The following is a 19056-nucleotide window of genomic DNA, read 5'->3' as shown; positions in this document are numbered from 1 at the left end:
TTTGAAGCAGTGTCATCTGTTCCCGCCCAGCAATTCTTTATTTTCTAAGAACAGCACGTTCTGAAGTGTTTTCGTATTACTTTTGTACCCCAGCAATTTGCCAAGGCTAACAATTGTAAATGTCTTTTTAAAAAAAAAAACACACAAAAAACCACGTCATGCTTTATTAAATACATTGATATTACAGAAGCGTTCAACCCCCTTAAAAGTGTCAGATTCGTCTCGATTATAAATGACTGACTCAAACTTGCACAGGTTTTTCCAGTGTTTAGGTTCAAACCAGTACCTTCAAGAAAAAACCCCAAGTTGGGACGGGATGTTGAAATTAAAACTGAATGATTTGGAGATGTTTGACTTTGTCTTTTGATATTTTACCTTATTGTTTTTGAAAAAACAAAAATTGTTTCAGTTTTGATTTTTGCAACACAAAAAAAAAAAAAAAAAGGTGGGACGGGGAAAGTATTTACCGCTTCATAGTCTTGCCATTCCTTCTCACAACACTGAAGATGTTGAGGGACTGAAGACGCGAAGTGTTGGAGGCGTTTTGTCCCCTTCTTCCTGCAAACCGGTCTTAAGGTGTGCGGGTTGTCCTTTTCCGTTTCATAATTCACCGCACGTTCTCTGTTGTGGCCAGAGGGTACAGACACCCTCTCCTTCCACAGCCATGCCTTTGTACCATGTGCAGAATGTAGTTTTGCGTTGTCTGGTTGACATTTCCCTGGAAAAGATGTCGTCTTGAAGGCAGCGTATGCTGTTCCAGCGTCTCGATGTTATTTATTTATTTATTTATTTATTTTTTTTTTTCTGCGTTAATGCTCCATCACAGGAGTGCAAGTTACCTTTGCTAAGGGCTGTGACACAATCCCGTACCATGATGCACCCTGGCTTTTGGACTTGTTCCTGGTGACAGTCTGTACAGTCCTTTTTTCGTTTTTAGTCCGGAGCACGTGGCATCCGTTTCTTACAAAAACACCCTGGAATACTGATTCATCTGACCACGATACACGTTTCCACTGTGACGTTCCATCCGAGATGCTTCCGAGCCTAGAGAAGTCGACAGGGTTTCTGGACACGGTTATGAAAAGTCGTCTTTTTTTTTTTTTTTGGACAGTGAAGTTTTAACTCGCATTTGTGGATGTAATTCTGTCTTGTACAACTTGACAAAGGTTTCCCAGAGTAATCCCAAGCCCATGTGGTTATATCCGCGATAGACGAATGACTGACTGACTGTTTTTGATGCAGTGCTGTCTGAGGGATCGGAGATCACAGGTGTTCAGATTAGGCTTGTACCCTTTACACTCCGAAATTCCTCCAGATTCCTTTAATCTTTGAATGAGCTTATGCACTATAGAGGGTGAAATATGCAAATCCCTTCACTTCTTTCTTTGAGGAACTTTTTAAACATTTCAATAATTATCTCACGTGTTTGTTGACAAACCGGAGACTCTCGGCCCATCTTTGCTCCTCGAAGACTTGGCCTTTCTTTGGCTACGTTTACACTAGACCGTATCTGTCTCGTTTTCTTCGCGGATGCACTGTCCGTTTACATTAAACCGCCTGGAAACGGGAATCCGCCAGCGTCCACGTATTCAATCCAGATCGTGTCTGGTCCGGTGCTGTGTAAACATTCAAAATACGCGGATACGCTGTGCTGAGCTCTAGCTGGCATCTCATTGGACGACGTCACTGTGACATCCACCTTCCTGATTCGCTGGCGTTGGTCATGTGACGCGACTGCTGAAAAACGGCGCGGACTTCCGCCTTGTATCACCTTTCATTAAAGAGTATAAAAGTATGAAAATACTGCAAATACTGATGCAAATACTGCCCATTGTGTAGTTATGATTGTCTTTAGGCTTGCCATCCTTCCACTTGCAAGTAGTAAGTGATATGCGCTGGGATCACACACACAGCGGCTCAGTCCCGAATCGTGGCTTGCGCACTTCACTCGCACGCTGTGTGAGCTGCGCAGGGCCGGAGTGCGCACCCTCCAGAGGGCACTCGCTGTTCAGGGCGGAGTGATTTGGAGCGCAGGATGCCTGCAGCGCCGAGCGTATCCGCGTATTGGCGTTGCTGTGTGCACGGCTAACGGTTTTAGTGTAAACGCGAATCGTTTTAAGAACGTTAATCTGATGATCCGCTGATTCGACGTAATGTAAACGTAGCCTTGGATACTGATTTTGTACCACATCGTAATTAATCACCGGTTTCAAATCACCTTTAATTGTTTTCTCTTATTCCGAGCTGTAATTCCTCCATCCCAGCTTTTGAGGAATGCGTTGCAGGAATGGATGTACGTTAAAGGACATGGGACATGAAACATTAATGCACGCTATATCAGTTTCTTTCCATTAAAAATATGAAATAATTGCATCAACAAATACAAAATGATCTATTAAATTCAGCAAAATCGTTATATTCGTGATGATTATATGGCATTTCTGCTCGAGCTCCGATATGCATATTTTACAACCGGAAGAGCCGCTGTCACGTGATCATACGTCACACAAACTTTCGGGTACAGCACAAGCGGGTAGATGAATATGGAGAAGTGTGAATCGTGATGACGACGAATGCGACAAAATAGTTTTTGTGTCTTGGATGACAAGAAAATTGTTTCGTTTTTAGTGTTTAACGTACATTGAACATCATGGTGTATTGCGACCTCCCAGTCAGTCAGACGCGCTGTCACTCCTGTTAGCAATGTAGCTAGGCTCAGCATGGCCAATGGTATTTTTTGGGGCTGTAGTTGGATGCGACCAAACTCTTCTGCGTTTTTCCTGTTTACATAGGTTTATATGACCAGTCAGTGCGTTTACATGCACATAGAGAGAATCGAATTTCTGCCATTGCTCGACTGAAATCGAAGTTCAAAATGCCATGTATACACCTTAATTCGGCTGAAATTGAACCGAACTTGATTTCTCGGAATCGAGCTACACGACCTAGATTATGCGATTTCTGACGAGCTACTTAGTGCATGTATACCCTATTGAGCTACGTATTCGAGCTACTTACTTCAGCACTGCCGCTTCCGGAAGTGACGAGTGACGAGACCACAAGCGGGAAACACAACAGCCTCGGTCGGCATGACAACGAATCATGACAACGGCATGAATCTTTTCTTTTTGTGGCATTGTTTGCACTGTTAAAATTTAGCTCACTTACTCTATCACCAAATACATCTGTACAGCTGTTGCATAGCTGTGAATTGTCTACATAAACAAGTCATTGTATTTGTGTGTGTGTGTGTATATATGTCCAACATCTGAAGAATGTCAATAAAAGCAAAACAATTGAACTTTTTGTGTGTTTATTAAGACATCAGTTAAATTGTAAGCAAAAAAAAAAAAAAATTTTGTAAGCAAAAAATGGACTTTAGAAAAATATTATTGTGCAAAATAAGTTGTCTTACAAAACAGTGGTCTGCGCCGGACAGTTTGTAGCCATACAGTCTGTTAGAGCAAGCCTAACAGCTTGAACACGGAACTGCCAGTGTTGCCAGATTGGGGGTTTTAAGTGCATTTTAGCGGATTTGAACATGTTTTGGGCTGGAATACGTCAGCAGTATCTGGCAACAGTATAGCTCTTCTTCATGACGACAACCAGAAGTGTACTAACACGATGGGGCGTGTAGCGCCATGTGTGGCTCGGGTGCACAGTGCACCTTGCACAATAGCCCGATTTCACTTGTGCATGTAGGATTGGATTTCTCTGGCACCCCTGCTGGGACCCTTTGCTCGATTACCGACAGCAGCTCGATTTGGACGTGCATGTAAACGTACTGACTGACATGAAACAAAGTTCAGTTACACAAATTGAAACGTGGCGATTTTCTATGCTATGGAAAGTCCGCACTATAATGACAGGCGTACTAACACCTTCTGCGCGCTTCGACAGCGCATTGATACCTTCACTCGGAGTTGTACCATTATTTTAGACAGGGCGGATGGACCAGGGCATTCGCCCGCCTGGCCGTGCCCGACGAGGAGCGCTCTCGGCCGGCTTGGGAGGCAGACGGCAGCCCCTCCTGGAAGTGTGGTTTTACCATGGGCCTCATGCGGTAAGGATTAGTATTATAATTTTGGGTGTATCAATTATTGATTATCATAATTCTGACTCGTTTCGCCATTTTGAATGTTTTCATCTCGGACTCTGGAAGCAATGTATCTCAATCAATCTCGAAAAATATCAGCAAAAAAAAACTAGCTTGCAACGGACTTTAGCTCGATCTATGATGAACTTTCAATGTATGATACAAAAATAATACTTCTTTCAACAGATCATTAGCCTTTGAGCAGAATTGTTTTTAACTTACCAGGAAGTGTTATCCAGCCGACCGCTTTCAGTTTCATGGGGATTGAATGAACTCTCACTCTCAATCATCTGACCCGTCAGAGTAAAGACAAGATCCATGTTCATGTGAATTTCCAGCTATCGGTTCGAATTGATAGGGTCTAACTTCACATCTCTGTGAAACATCGGGAATGTCACTGTCGATGGTGTCCATTTCGGTAACCTGTTTACATTAGATTCCCAAGCGCTGGCTCCTTGGAAAGTTTTTGTGACATCACGGGTCACGTGACCACCTAGCTAATTAACGAATCATTGTTTTACGCTGATGTACAAAAAAGTTGAATAATGTGATGATTTTCACATTTTTGACGCCCTGCAGTGATTTAGATGGCATTTCTTATGTCCTTTATACATAATTATACCCAGAAAAAAATCCATGTCCCATGTCCTTTAACAAATGAAATGAAGTTGACCAGATGAAACATGAAGGGTCTTTGGTTCATTCTGTCTTCAATGAAACAAAAGTCCAAGTAAACTTAGAAATCGCTTTTTCTTTTTGCATTTTCCATACTGTCCCAACTTTTTCTGATTTGGGGTTGTAATATTTCCCAGGCCAAGCAATTGTGTCCTCATTGAGACACTGGGTATTTCTCAAAGTCCAGGGTGCTTTTTGGTAGGACGGGTCCTTCGGTGTCGAGGCAGGTGTGCATTGTTGAAAAGGTCTTGCCTTGGACGTGTGCGTAGGATCGTGGGTGCTTTCAGAAGGCTGAGGATATACACATGAATCCTTGAAAATTCTCTGAATTCTGGCTTTGATCAAATGCAAAATGCGGACATTTGAGCAGCGCTCGAAACTAACGGTGTCCCGATGTCCCGGGGACCATAAAAAATGTCATCGGGACACAAAATTATCATATCTGGGACAATCCCGGGACAATGGAAAAAAATAGATCTAGAAAAAAAGTTCTACATTAATATTATTTACAAAGCCGTAACACATACGTAGACATTCACCTAATTTGTCAATTTTAATTTTAAAACGTTAACAGCGAAAAATACATAGTAGCTACACTTTCGATGCACCTGCATCCGTAGGCTACAGAGCAGCGCATTCTGTTCTAGAATCTTCGGCCGGTGTCCGCATTATATGGACTTGGAATGGAATTGCTACCGCACACGCTGCGCCGACTCTTGCCAGAACAAAAACGCTTAGGTGGTTGAAGCGGACCGACTGCGGGGAAGAAACTGAAAGCCCAGACATAACGTCTCCGGGACCTTCAGGATCCAAAGTGTCCTCGCCTGGTCTGCAGGCAACGCTAGCAACTGAATGAACTTAATGAACACTGTTAGACACGTTATAAAATACAACAGGAATGATGTGGATGATATTGACGGAAGATACCGTTCAACAGAATAAGTGAGTTTTCTTGGTGTCTTTCTAGTTCAGAAAGTTTAGTCAGTCAGCAGCACAACTAGGCTCGGACCTGGCACTATGCTGATGTTGCTAACATTTGCACCCGGCAGCGAAAGTTCATAAAAATGGATAACGGAAAGTTCATAAAAATGGATAACGGTAATGGTGAAAATTATAAGTCGGCCTTATAAGTGCCAACAGATATTCAAGGTATAAGTAGATGAAACGAACATAAAAAGGGTCTTATTTTCAACTAAAGTGTACTGCAGATGTAGGGAGTTGAAACATTTTCTGAATGAGCTAGTTGGCCCCTTTAAATAAACGGGTATCTATTCATACAGTGAGATCGCCAAAGTTTAATAAACTGAAAATGCAATAACTGTAATTTTGAAGTAGATGATGTATAGGACATGTGTCGCTTGTGTCTTGTGACTTATTGTAAAAATGATATAAAGGGTTCAAAATCGCATAGTTACAAATATAATAGTAACTTCATATGATGGGCGGCACGGTGGTGTAGTGGTTAGTGCTGTCGCCGCACAGCAAGAAGGTCCGGGTTCGAGCCCCGTGGCCGGCGAGGGCCTTTCTGTGTAGAGTTTGCATGGACCCCATGTCCGCGTGGGTTTCCTCCGGGTGCTCCGGTTTCCCCCACAGTCCAAAGACATGCAGGTTAGGTTAACTGGTGACTCTAAATTGACCGTAGGTGTGAATGTGAGTGTGAATGGTTGTCTGTGTCTATGTGTCAGCCCTGTGATGACCTGGCGACTTGTCCAGGGTGTACCCCGCCTTTCGCCCGTGGTCAGCTGGGATGGGCTCCAGCTTGCCTGCGACCCTGTAGGGCAGGATAAAGCGGCTAGAGATGATGAGATGAGGCTTCATATGATAATATTAACCACTGGTTATTTCAGAGAGGAAAAAAATGGGGACACTATTGCTTCCATTCGGGACAATACAACACAGAATTCGGGACCACTGGGGGACACAAAGAAAAAAAGTTAATTTCGAGCCCTGCATTTGAGATCCTTCCTTGACGTTGAGAAACACCCAGTATATTTAATCTGGAGCTTCAGGAACTTGCAGGATTGAATACTAAGGCAAGCAGTATTTTTAAGTTTTTGATTTGAAATACTTGGTCAACCAATAATGAATTTTGACTTTGAGAACTTAGAGTAAGAAGAAGTGAGCTGGCGATGAACGATACTGATAATGACTTTTTGTGAAGTTCAGGGGGTTGAATACTTATGCAAGCCGTTTCAGTTACATTTATTGTTGTGGAACATCCACAAAATGGTTAGTTCCTGTGATAACTTGCATTTTATGGTTGCAGTCAAGAGTTTACATACAGACTTGAATGTCATCATGGACATCAATGTGCTGGTAGTGTTGAGCAGTGAGTTCTTTGAATCGGGGGGAAAAAAAATTGGTGCACAAGTTTAATTTATTTTGGGTTTTTGGAAAACAGCAAATTCCATATACAGGGCATGGTTCAAGAAAGACACCCACTTAGATTTTGAATTCGGTGGTGCTCAAAGCTTCAAAATGTCTTTTGACTTGCCAAGGTCTCTTAACTTCCTGTTACTGATCATGATTGACTACAGCTGGTCACTTTTCTGTGCAGAACATAAAAAGGGTTTGTTTGTCAGCGCTCGTTGGATTGACCAAAACACAATACAATGGGGAAAGTCCAAGGAGCTCAGTGCAGATCTGAGAAAGAGGATCATCGATTTCCACAACTCAGGACTGTCTCTTGGACGCATGTCTGGACAGCTGCGCGTTCCGAGATCATCAGTTCAAACAGTTGTATGTTATTGGGAGGTGTAGATCATGGATTAAAGTTTTCCGTCGCTACGACGGATTTCCGTCAACTGGGAGCGCTAAAGATCAATGAGAGTGATGCAGATCCGAGGAAAAAAGGGGGGTAGGCCCATAGGTCTGACACCTATGTGATTTAGAACTTCACCAAGCTGGTGTGATTGCCTGTTGTTGAACACTTTCTTGTGTTATGTTTGAGTATATGTAAAGGAATAAGTTGTTGCGCTAGATAGGCCTAAATAAATAAATACAGCCTATGCTACTGTCTAGTCCCGGGGAGGCTGGGCGTAGGCAGCGAGCCGCGGTGCTCGGCTTGAGTTTTGTTTCTGTTGGCGGCTCCAGCCCGACTTTGGACGCTTGTAACTCGGCCAGGGGAGGTCCCAGCCTCTCCAAACTTGGCAGCCAGCAACCTCTGCCCTCTCCCCAACGAACCAGCGCTGCCAGGGCGGGCCAGCCCCGCGCCTCGGGACACGATTCACCCCGAGGCGAGCCGCGGCGCTCCGCATCAGTTTCCTTTTAACGGCGGCTCCACTGAAGAAACAATTTGGCTGTCCTACTACTAGGCAACTACTTGCCTACTACTAATACTAGGCCTTTTGTAGTAATAATATTAATAATAATGATATTTGCCTATTGAAAGGTGATCAGGTGAAAAATCTAAACAGCCCTGTTGAAGCCGCAGCAAGACCTATGCTATTAAGCCTTTTGTAGGTTAAACAGGCTTCGGCAGACAACGTTCTGGAAAGGCTGTGTTTTTCTTTGGTTTGATTAGCCTACGATTTAATCTTTAAACATTATGGTTTCAGCAGTTCGCTTAAACATTGGAGGCTGCAGAGTCGGGCTGCGAGATTTCCCGACACTTGTTTAAGATGCCAAACTTCATAGTAAGGAGAAAATAATTCCACAGTATTTAGTGCCTTGTCAGTCTCAAAAATTAATAGTGAAGGAGCAACGCGAATTAAGTCCCAAAAAACCATCTCGTAGGCCTATATTTTACATTTTCAAAAAAGTCCGGAATTGGAAGTCGGTCAGTGGAGTGTAATGAAGTGTCTCATTCACTAAGCACAAAAGGTCGGAAAACAGTGGAGAAAACAGCGATTGCTTAAATAGGCTACTAATGGTTTACATTAGTCATTTTAATGTATGTGACAAATGAATTGATTAAATAGATAAAGAAGCGAATACTCCGAAGCTCAAAATTCAGGAAAGTGGCTCTGGTGTCGCAAGTGCACAAGAACAGTTATTTGAAAGTTAATCTAATGAATTTGTGCGTGCGCGTGCGATTTCATGAAGAACCGGGACAATTGGCATTCGGTGAAAGATTCACACCTATGACTCATTATATTCACGCGCGCCGTCTCGCCCACTGTTGCTTCGTTTTCCCGATTTACACGCGTGTCTGAAGATGGAGTTTTCAGAAATCTCCACTCTGCTCAGAGTTTGCGAAAGTAGCTGTTTTCAGTGACTGAAACCTCCGTATAGGTGTGAATGAGAGGTGCAACCGAATAAATAAATATGCGTCTTTTTTATCCGGCTACATGTAGGCTATCACTGCGCAAAGCCTCTAATGTTGAAATGGTAGTAATATTTGTTAAAATAATAGTAGGCTAATTTCCACATTAATCGGTAAAATGGCCCAAGGGATGTGATGGGGGGGATGGCCGTTTTATAAGGGGGATGATTTGAGATTTTTATTTCGGAAGGGGGATGCCTCCCCCCACATCCCCCCCTCAACTCGAGTATACTGCGTATAAGGCCATATTTCACCTGACATAGGCCCTTCGATTTCCATCACTAGAGCGCGTCAAATTACTTTCGGTTTTGCCAGCATGGACGCGCTTCTTTTAAATGAAGGCACAGATGTGTCAGACATCGACAAAACGGTAAAGAATAAGTGGAGATGGGCTTGGCGAAATGAAATGGGCGATAATGGCAAGCTCCTGCTGCTGTGCCAAGGAAAAAGAAACAAAAACAGGCATCAGGTGTTGCCAAACTATAGATGCCTTTGGCTTCACTGCGAAGAAGCAGAAAAAGTGAACTTTCACTTTACTTTTCTTGTTTCCTGGCTTTATTTCAACAGATTTTCCTATTTTTCTTTCTGTTCCACTCTTCTGAAAGCATGGTTCAAGTTCGACTGCACTTGCACTTTTCTCTGAACCACTGTTGTGCATTACTAAAGTATTGTTGAAATAAATTTGCACTTTGCGCTGAAAACTTGATGTTTCATCATGAATAGCCAGTAATGACAATGGTAAAGTCTTGCCTTAGCTTTAGTCATTGTTAAAATTATGTAAATGTACTATAAGTAGGGGCCTAGGGGATAATGGATAACACGGCGTTTAAAATTTGACGCATCGCTGACATGGTAGGGGCCAATGACATGGAGCTTTTTTTTTTTTTTTTTCAGTCAGATGATTTTTTATTTTTTTGCTTTAATCCATGGTAGATGCTTTGCCAAGACACTTGGCTGGAAAAAGTTCCATACGGTCACCTTCAGTTGAGAGGAAATTGGTTTGTGTGGTCAGGAACCACCAAGGCACAGGAACTGGAAGCTGCTGGACCACTGTCGATGGTCAAGCGAGTTTAACATGCCAGTGGACCGAGAGGCTGCCGTCCAAGAAAGAAGCCCCTGCTCCAAAATGGACACCTTCAAGTTTGCAGCTGACCACATGGACCGAGGCGAAGCTTTTTTGAGGAAAGCTCAATTTGGCTAGCCTGGGCCCGCCCATCCTAAGCGTGACGCAACACGAGGGCCTGTTGCGAGCTTAGTCTGGCCAGGCAGGCTATCTACAGCTCTTCCAAGCTCCCGAAAAATCGGGAACCAATCAACTTTGAGCATCTCCAACTGCCCTGGGTAGAGGCGTGTTCAAGGCACTGACGTAGTAGAACTGCGACCGGAAGCCATAGATAGATAGATTCTGTAAACAATGCCGGAAGTGCTTCATTCACGAATGCTGTATTGAAAGCATTCAACGGGAAGTTCTCATTGAAAACGGAGCAAAGAGCCGCCCTGGAGGTATTTATTGAAAGGAAGGACGTTTTCGCCTTGCTTCCGACCGGCTTCGGTAAGAGTTTAATAATAGGATGTCTATGGTTTAATCTACCAGTCAGCCCCGTCGCGTCACATAGGTCAGAGGAAAGAGTGATGTGATTGGTTTAAGTTTCGTCACAGCCTTTTCTGGCTTCGACCAGTAGCAAACTGAGGCATTTCAGGGAGGCGGGTCAACCACGGGCTCTGGGAAACGGTTGGGCTTAATATCTTGGCCAGACCAATAGCTCGTAGAGCTTTGCAGTTGCGTTAGCCAGACTACAATTTGGCTACAATGACCAGAGATGCACAGCAACACGAGAACTGTGAAGCATGGTGGTGGTAGCAGCATCAGGCTCTGGGGCTGTTCGACTGCCAGTGGAAATGGCACATTTGATAGAAACCTTCGTGAAAGCTTCACCTCTGACTGTTAGAAAGTTCTGACACTGGAGTGTCGTTTCATAAAGGCTCAATAAATGCTAAGCTGTTCAAACAAGCGCGTTAATATAAACTTTGCAGCCTTGCAGAACTCCTGCCAAAGAGAAAATAAAACCGGAATCAAACTTGTGAGAAATCGGAATCGAGTATTTAACAGTGCTTAAAAATTGACCAACGTGGCTGAGACTCGACACCTTAAGGTCTTTTCTGTCCCTTCCCAGGCCAGCAGCACTACAATCAAACTGCTCCGCCTCCTGCGGGCCCTCGTTACGGCACAGAGGGTGCCGACGGACATCGCCCGCCACTGAGCACCCCATCCACATCCACCCCGTCTTCTCCAGGACGCCAGTCAGGTAAGGAAGACCTTCATCCCGTCATCTTTTTCTCTGCTGCCTGTCGAGTGTCATCAGTGGCTTCAGTGCTGCACAGTTCAGGCTCAATGACTTGGAAAGGAGATACAGTACAAGGATGTGTATTCTACGATTTCTGTGAATTTGCCTTTCGCTCTGGGTTGGTACTGATGGTTGACGTATCAAAAAGGAGGCATTCAGATCAACCTTGACTTGAACTTTATATGAAGGTGATGTCATGATTTATATTATATACAAATAATCAATGGAAATCTTTATTCAAGCTTTTTTTTTTTTCCTCGTGCATTTGGTACAAAAATTAATAGTGGATTCTATTTTTAGGAATAAAATTGCCATTTTTGCTGGTTGTGATGGTGTGGTACGAACATCACCTCCACATTTGTGAGCAAGAGAGATCTGTTTGGGTGGGATTTATTTTTTTTAAATCAGGAAAAGCTAATTTCACTCGAACTCGGTTTCAGTGATGGGCATTTCTGAACATCTTGGGAAGCTGTGTTGATTTTATAATAACGTAGTTGAAATAAAAGATACATATTGTGGAAATAAACATCATGTTTGCTTGAACATATCAAGCTTTGATTACACAGTCATTTAGCTTTTTTTTTTTTTTTTTTTGGAGGCTTCTGTCTCAGAGACGCGGAGCCACTGTGTTCTTGTGTTGTAAGAATGAGTGGAAGAATAGCGCGCTGCGCAAACGCATGACAACGGGTCGAAATTAAGCATGTACCGACGGACATGGGCAAGTCATTCTCATACTCGGGCAACAAAAATTATCACTAGTTGTCCGTCTGTCTATTTTACCAAGAAAAATTAAGTTGTGATTCCTAACAGAAACAGAACGAAAACTTTATTTTTCCCGTCTTCTCTTTCGTTTGTCCTTGACTTTGGTTCATTGCGGTAGGTGACGCTTCCATTCGCGGGATGGCGCCACATGATATTATGATTATTCACACGAGGCGCCGGGCGGCATGGTGGTGTAGTGGTTAGCGCTGTTGCCTCACAGCAAGAAGGTCCGGGTTCGAGCCCCGTGGCCGGCGAGGGCCTTTCTGTGCGGAGTTTGCATGTTCTCCCCGTGTCCGCGTGGGTTTCCTCCGGGTGCTCCGGTTTCCCCCACAGTCCAAAGACATGCAGGTTAGGTTAACTGGTGACTCTAAATTGACCGTAGGTGTGAATGTGAGTGTGAATGGTTGTCTGTGTCTATGTGTCAGCCCTGTGATGACCTGGCGACTTGTCCAGGGTGTACCCCGCCTTTCGCCCGTAGTCAGCTGGGATAGGCTCCAGCTTGCCTGCGACCCTGTAGAACAGGATAAAGCGGCTAGAGATAATGAGATGAGACACGAGGCGCCACTGTCACGTAGGCTGACTGTTTAACATTGTTTAATAGAAGATACTAGTAGGGCAACTGATGCATGCGGGCAAGTAAATTTTTGGGGTTGGTTGCCCTGAGGGCAAGTACTTTCAAAAGTTAATTTCGACCCCTGGACAATCACCAGAACGGCGAATCGTGATCTCGCGATACGAACAGTTGATCTCGTGTTATCAAAGGTACACAAGAGCGAGTGGCGAAGCCACGATGTCATCGTTTTGTAAAAAAATGGTGAAACTTATCCTGATCAAGTTTGACGACTCGTTTTGCTTCTTGATAAACTTGGGAACCAATCGGAACCAGAAACGAAACAAGAGAAACCTTTGCAGTATCAGAAAATAATCCGGAGATAAAAAGATAAACGAAATTCACCTCGTGGTTCGCCGAGGCTACTGATTTTTGGTATCAAGTAAGTGGTGTTTGTTTTCAGAAAACTTACCTTTTCATTATCACAGCTTTTCGTTGGGTTCTTCTGAAAGGTCAAATGAAAGGTTTTGTCACTTTGTATGAGCTTTTGGACAGGTATATCGCAAAGCCGATATCAAACTTTTGCTATTGGCTAGAATTATTTGAGTTTTTACACTAGACTTGTGAAACCAAATGTGCTCATGAGAAGTCAGTAATGCCTCGAAGACGGTTCATGAACAAGAGCTTTCTTATAATTTTTAAAATCGAGTTCACCGCACTGTGTTTTGAACAAAATGCAGTAAGCAAAGTCGGTCACCAAAATACTACAAGCCCTACAGCTTGATGCTTGCGAGTAGGGCTGCGTACCTAAACATAACATCAGGTACAGGTACCGGTACAGAGGTTTAGGTACAGGTCCGGACCTGTACCTGAACAATTTGACAAATTCTTCTGAACTTCTTCAATAATGACAGAAGCATTAATAAACTGTTGACAACTTGTCAGTATCTTTTATTCAAAGAAAACCGAACATAACTAGGTTTCCTACCTCACTTCTCAGTCACACTATAGTTAACTTGGGACAAAAAGTCATAAGTTGTCTCACAGCGAGAAGTGACTACACTAGAGTACTACAGACTACGCGCAGTCCGCGGCCTTTAACTTGCGCGGCAAAATTACACAAAGCAACAAAGGCCGCCAATGCCAGCAAAGGAAAAATGGCTGACCTACTTTTGAGTCTTTTTGACCAATCAGAACGCTGGATCACCCAGGCTCTCGCAATGTCTCGTGAGACTGTGGCGAGAGGATCTCAAATCAAAGATGGCTCTGATTTAAAGTCTCAGCGCGGCATTTTACGTCTTTTCCAGTGCTAAATTTTCGTCTTTGTGGTAGGATTTACGCATCTTCAGTCACAAAATAAGCAGATACTTGGTGTAAATTTTATATCCGTACAGTACCGGTACTTCATGATCCGGTATTTTGGACCTGTACGGAATCGATTTTCACGGTACAGTACCGGTACACAGCCCTACTTGCGAGAGATGAGGCAAGTATCATGAATGTGTGTGTGCAATATTTACTGTATGGACATGGTAACATAATTTTATTTATAAGCAGTAGCCACATGGACCCATGGGGTACCTAATTATTATTATTATTTTTTTATTTTTATTTTTTTCTTGAACATGAATCCATTTTGAAAATGGCTTGTTTCTCGAACCCTTCATTCCATGACCCTGATTACTCGCTGACCTTTCTTGAGCGTTCTCTCCAGTCAACTTGAGTCCAGTTATTCCTTCTAAACAGTGCAGCACTGAAGTTCGCTTCACCCGTACATGCTTCTCTATTTTGTCCTGTTTTCTTATTTCCATATTGAACTTCTTGTGTGTTCTCTGTTGCTCGGCGCAGCCGTCTGTGCGCGCTTGTCCGGAAGCCATCGCTCATCATCTCTTTGTCCGTCTCCGAGTCATATTTATTAAGAGAAACCTGTGAGCGAGGGTCCTCAGCGGTTCCCAGTCAACTCGCTCCCTTTGCCACAGGCCCGTTCTTCAGACACCCGCTTGAGATGCACCCTCATGTCTCGCTTCTTCTCGTCCCTGCCTTCCTCATCCTCCTCTGGCTTTGAGTGTATATCTTGTCGAGGGTCCCATTTTTGTTGTTGTTCTCTATTATTAGTAGTATTTTATTTTAAAATCGAGAGCACTGGTTCTGAAGACCCACTCCTGGACTGACCTTGAATTTTGTTTCCGTCGTACACAACATGGCCAAAAGTATGTGGATCGGCACTGTGCGCTTCCAAGTTGGAAGCACGCTTTTTTTTTAAAAATTTAATCAAATGCCTTTGTACGTTTTAGAATTATAATTGGAACCAAAAGGTTCAAACCTGTTCCAGCATGACACTGCCCCGTGCACAAAGCAAGCTCCAGGGAATACATGGTTTGCGAAGATTGGATTGGAGTGTAAGAACTTGAGCGGTTTGCACCGCGACTTTTAGATTAAACAAAACGCCGATTGCACCCCAAGCCTCCTCACCTGCAATGAGTGCCTGATTTCGTGAATGCTCCTTGTCGCTTAACAGTCACAAATCCCTACAGCCATGCTCCAAAATCTAGTGGAGAGCCTTCCCAGAAGAATGGGTTTTTTTTTTTTTTTTTTAGAAAACGGCAAAGACGGACTCCATCTGGAATGCGATGTTCAAGCAACAAGCACATGGGTGTGATGGTCGGTCGTCTACAAACTTTTGGCCATGTGTTGTATCTCGCAGAGTTAAATTCAAAGAAGCGAAGAGTGTGCCGATAGTCCGTGACACGATATCCAAGGATTCGTAACGAGCAGCTTTTTGTAACTCTGTTTGTCGGGCAAACTGAACTAACGTCCGGAATACACGAGTGCGATTTATTACTCAAATACGCCAAAATAATTTTTTGTTCCTTAAATTAAAAAAAAAAAAATAAATCAGCATTTCGAGATGAAACTGATTTCTTGTGGAGGTGTTTTGAACTCTGAGAAACTAACCCCACCGCAAGCCTGGAAATTGTTGGATTCGTTCAGGCAGTCACCACCAGGTGCTGCGGGAGAGGCGGGGAAGCGGCGGCTTGTATTTGATGAAGAAAGAACGTTGTTAAATCTGTGCAGTTGAAAACCTTTGAACTTCAAAACAAAAAAAAACAAAAATACCCTGCACTATTATTGTGATATAGAAATTGAAAATTGGCACACAGCTATTGGGTAAAATATTAAAAACCTCCAGGAGTGGGGTGTGTGTGCGTGAGCGCACAAGCGCATTGACGTCACCTGAGCAATCTTAAATCAGTGTTCCCACCCCCCCATCTCTCTTCTGTCTTATTCTTCCCGTCTTTCTTCGTCTTCCTCTTTTGTGTGTGTGTGTGTGTGTGTGTGTGTGTGTGTGTCCTTTGTCACACTTGATTGCTCTTTCGCTCTCGTTCTTCACTGTTAATCTTCCGCTTTCTTCATCCTTTGTGCATCCTTGACCTCTGCTGGTCTCTCTTGAGCTCTCACTATTTTTCTCTTATGTGTCCTTTCTTTCTTTCCTTCCTTCTCTCATCCACAACTTTTTTTTTCCCTTTTTCTCTCATCTTTTCCTGTGCCGTTTACCTCTGTCTATCTTGTACTCATCATCTGGTTATTCCTCTGCTCTCACTTATCTTCTCTTACTTTTTGTCTCTGTCTCTCTCTCTGTCTGTCTGTCTGTCCCCCACCTCTCTCCCTCCCCCTGTCTCTCTGATGATTGGCTGTGCTGTATTTCAGGGCTGCTGATTGGTGGATATGGGGGCAATAGAGCTGCTAGTTCCTCCACAGGGTTGCCAGGTGACCATTCCTCATCCAGTTCGGACCACGAGGACGAGGATGAGGAGGATGAGGAAGCAGGTCGGCTTTCGCTTTTCTTCCTCCTCCCGCCCATGTCATCCCTCCGTCTTCCCGTTTAGCCCCCCCCCCATCCCATAGTCCCTCTGTCCGATCATGATCCCCACCCCAGAGCTGTCTCACCTCACACTCCTTGCTTTGATTGTGTACACACACACGGCTGCACTTTTCTGTCATATACACATCACGTTACAGACACGTGTGTATCTGCTACTGATGATGATCACATATGTTTGTAATGAAAGGGAAAGTTCAATCTCAGTCATACGTCAAGACATGTTTGGTGTTTGAAACTTTTCAGGTTTTATACTGGAGCTAGGAGACTAACGTAGAAATCAAATAACGGAAGTCCTACCCAAAACCTGTTCTGTAAATATTTTCCTTGAACTGACTCTCAGATTTGCAGGTGTGGTTTCGGAGACGGGATCTGCGTCTTCGTGTCGTACCATCTACGCTATACGTTATGTCTCGTCTCGTCTTTATCCGGGGCCGGGTCGCGGAGGCAGCAGTCTGAGCATGGAAGCCCAGACTTCCCTTTCCCCAGACACCTCGGCCAGCTCCTCGGGAAGAACACCGAGGCGTTCCCAGGCCAGCCGAGACACACAGTCCCTCCAGCGTGTCCTGGGTCTTCCCCGGGACCTCCTCCTGGGGGGACACGCCTGGAACACCTCCCCAGGGAGGCGTCCAGGAGGCATCCGGAAGAGATGCCCGAGCCACCTCAGCTGATTCCTCTCGATGTGGAGGAGCAGCGGCTCTACTCCGAGCTCCTCCCGAGTGACTGTGCTTCTCACCCTATCTCTAAGGGAGCGCCCAGCCACCCTGCGAAGGAAACTCATTTCGGCCGCTTGTATCCGCAATCTTGTTCTTTCGGTCATTACCCAAAGCTCATGACCATAGGTGAGAGTCGGAACGTAGATCGACCGGTAAATCGAGAGCTTCGCCTTTTGGCTCAGCTCCTTCACCACGACGGACCGGTAAAGTGACCGCATCACTGCGGAGGCCGCACCGATCCGTCTGTCGATCTCATGCTCTATCCTTCCCTCACTCATGAACAAGATCCCAAGATACTTAAACTCCTCCGCTTGAGGCAGGACTTCTCCACCAAACGTTATGTACTCCACGATATACTGTACTTACTGGCACTTTATTTGGAACTAACGGTTCTGACCCTGCTTTGCTCACAAAACAGCATCGGTACTTCATGGCATGGATTCCACAAGGTGTTGGAGACGTTCCTTTGAGATTTCGCGCCGCGTCGGCATCACATTGACCTCTTTTCTCCAAAGCCGCTTACAGTTGAGACGACCGAGCCCGACAGTGGCAGCTTGGCGACGCAAGGACTGAACTCATGACCTTCGCCACCGACCTCCCGCTGCACGTACGTCGGCTGAGCGTTCATGCTGTGGATCTCAAATGCGAAAGTCACTCTGTTGGATTCAGATCTTGTGAACGTCGAGGCCGTTGAAGGATCCTGGATTCCTTCTGTTCGCGGACGCGAGTTTGAGCCGACTTGTGCTTTGTGACACGCCAGCATCGTTATCACGCTGAGTCACAACTAGTAGAAGGGCAAATCATAGCCATGAAGCAATGCGCGTGTTCGTCAACAATACTCCAATTGGTATGAAGGGTGACGAAGCAATCCATCACCACGAGCACCCTGAACTGTTCACCCAAAGCAGGTTGAGTCAGTTGATTCATGCTGTTGGCTGTAAATTCAGACCCCACAATCTCCTTTCTCCAATCTTCATCTGTCCGGGACCCGCTGGAGCCTCAGATTCATGTTCTCAGCTGACAGGAACAGGACGTGATGATGCGGTCTTGTGCTGTTGGAGCTCATCCAGCTTGAGGTGTGACGTGGTGGGAGTTTTTCGTGATGCTTTTCTGCTCACCGCGGTTGGAAAGAGTCGTTATGAGTAACTATAGTCTTCCTGTCTGATCGTCAGCCGCTCCCTCATCAAATAAGGAGTTTCCACCTTCAGAACTTGCGCTCGCTGGATGTTTGTTTTGCGGGAACTCAAAAGACCGTTGAGCATGGAAACGAGCAAGTTCTGGAATATGCAAACCAGCCCGTCTGGCACCAACGACCATGCCAGAGATGAGTTTCCCCCATTCTGATGTTTGACGTGAACGTTACCCGAAGGTCTCGACCTGTTGCTGGTCGATTTGGGTAATTGTACAAAGGTGCAGCTGTTCCTCAAGAAGTGGATGGTAAATGTTCAGGCTGGTTTGGTTCGTGTCACGGTTTTCGGTTCGGTACGGTTGTGTTTTTTTTTTTTTTTTTTCCCTTTTAATCTTTAAAACTCCAGAAATATACTTCAGCATATGACACACAGCTTATTTATCCACAATTTGGGATACAGACCATCACTGAGGAAAGCTAGGTGAGATTTTGATACAGCAAGAGGGAAAACATTAATGATTTCAACATGCTTTTCATTTATTTGGCAAAAAAGGAGAATGTGTACTGCCATTTACAGGAACTTGTGTAGGGTTTTTTTTTTCTAGAAAAATTTAGTATGAGGGCGCTCACCATGGAAAA

The 19056-nt window shown here is 44.4% G+C and overlaps 1 protein-coding gene across 4 annotated transcripts in view; it reads left to right on the top strand.

Moving 5' to 3' along the window:
• The window catches only part of sec24b (SEC24 homolog B, COPII coat complex component), a 72247-nt gene that overhangs the window by 9162 nt on the left and 44029 nt on the right, over positions 1–19056 (top strand). For 2 of the 4 annotated variants that reach the window (XM_060901202.1, XM_060901201.1), the window contains exons 3-4: positions 11210–11341; positions 16401–16520. The exons of 1 other annotated variant lie outside the window; for it this stretch is intronic. In XM_060901202.1, the coding sequence (XP_060757185.1) occupies positions 11210–11341; positions 16401–16520 (252 nt within the window). The remainder of the gene's footprint in view (positions 1–11209; positions 11342–16400; positions 16521–19056) is intronic. One more of the 4 variants, XM_060901203.1, reaches the window with a different exon arrangement.

This window comes from Neoarius graeffei, chromosome 20 (assembly GCF_027579695.1).
Source record: "Neoarius graeffei isolate fNeoGra1 chromosome 20, fNeoGra1.pri, whole genome shotgun sequence".
Classification (NCBI taxonomy): Eukaryota; Metazoa; Chordata; class Actinopteri; order Siluriformes; family Ariidae; genus Neoarius; species Neoarius graeffei.
Note: the sequence above shows the minus strand (reverse complement) of the source record. Positions and strands in the feature narration are given on the sequence as shown.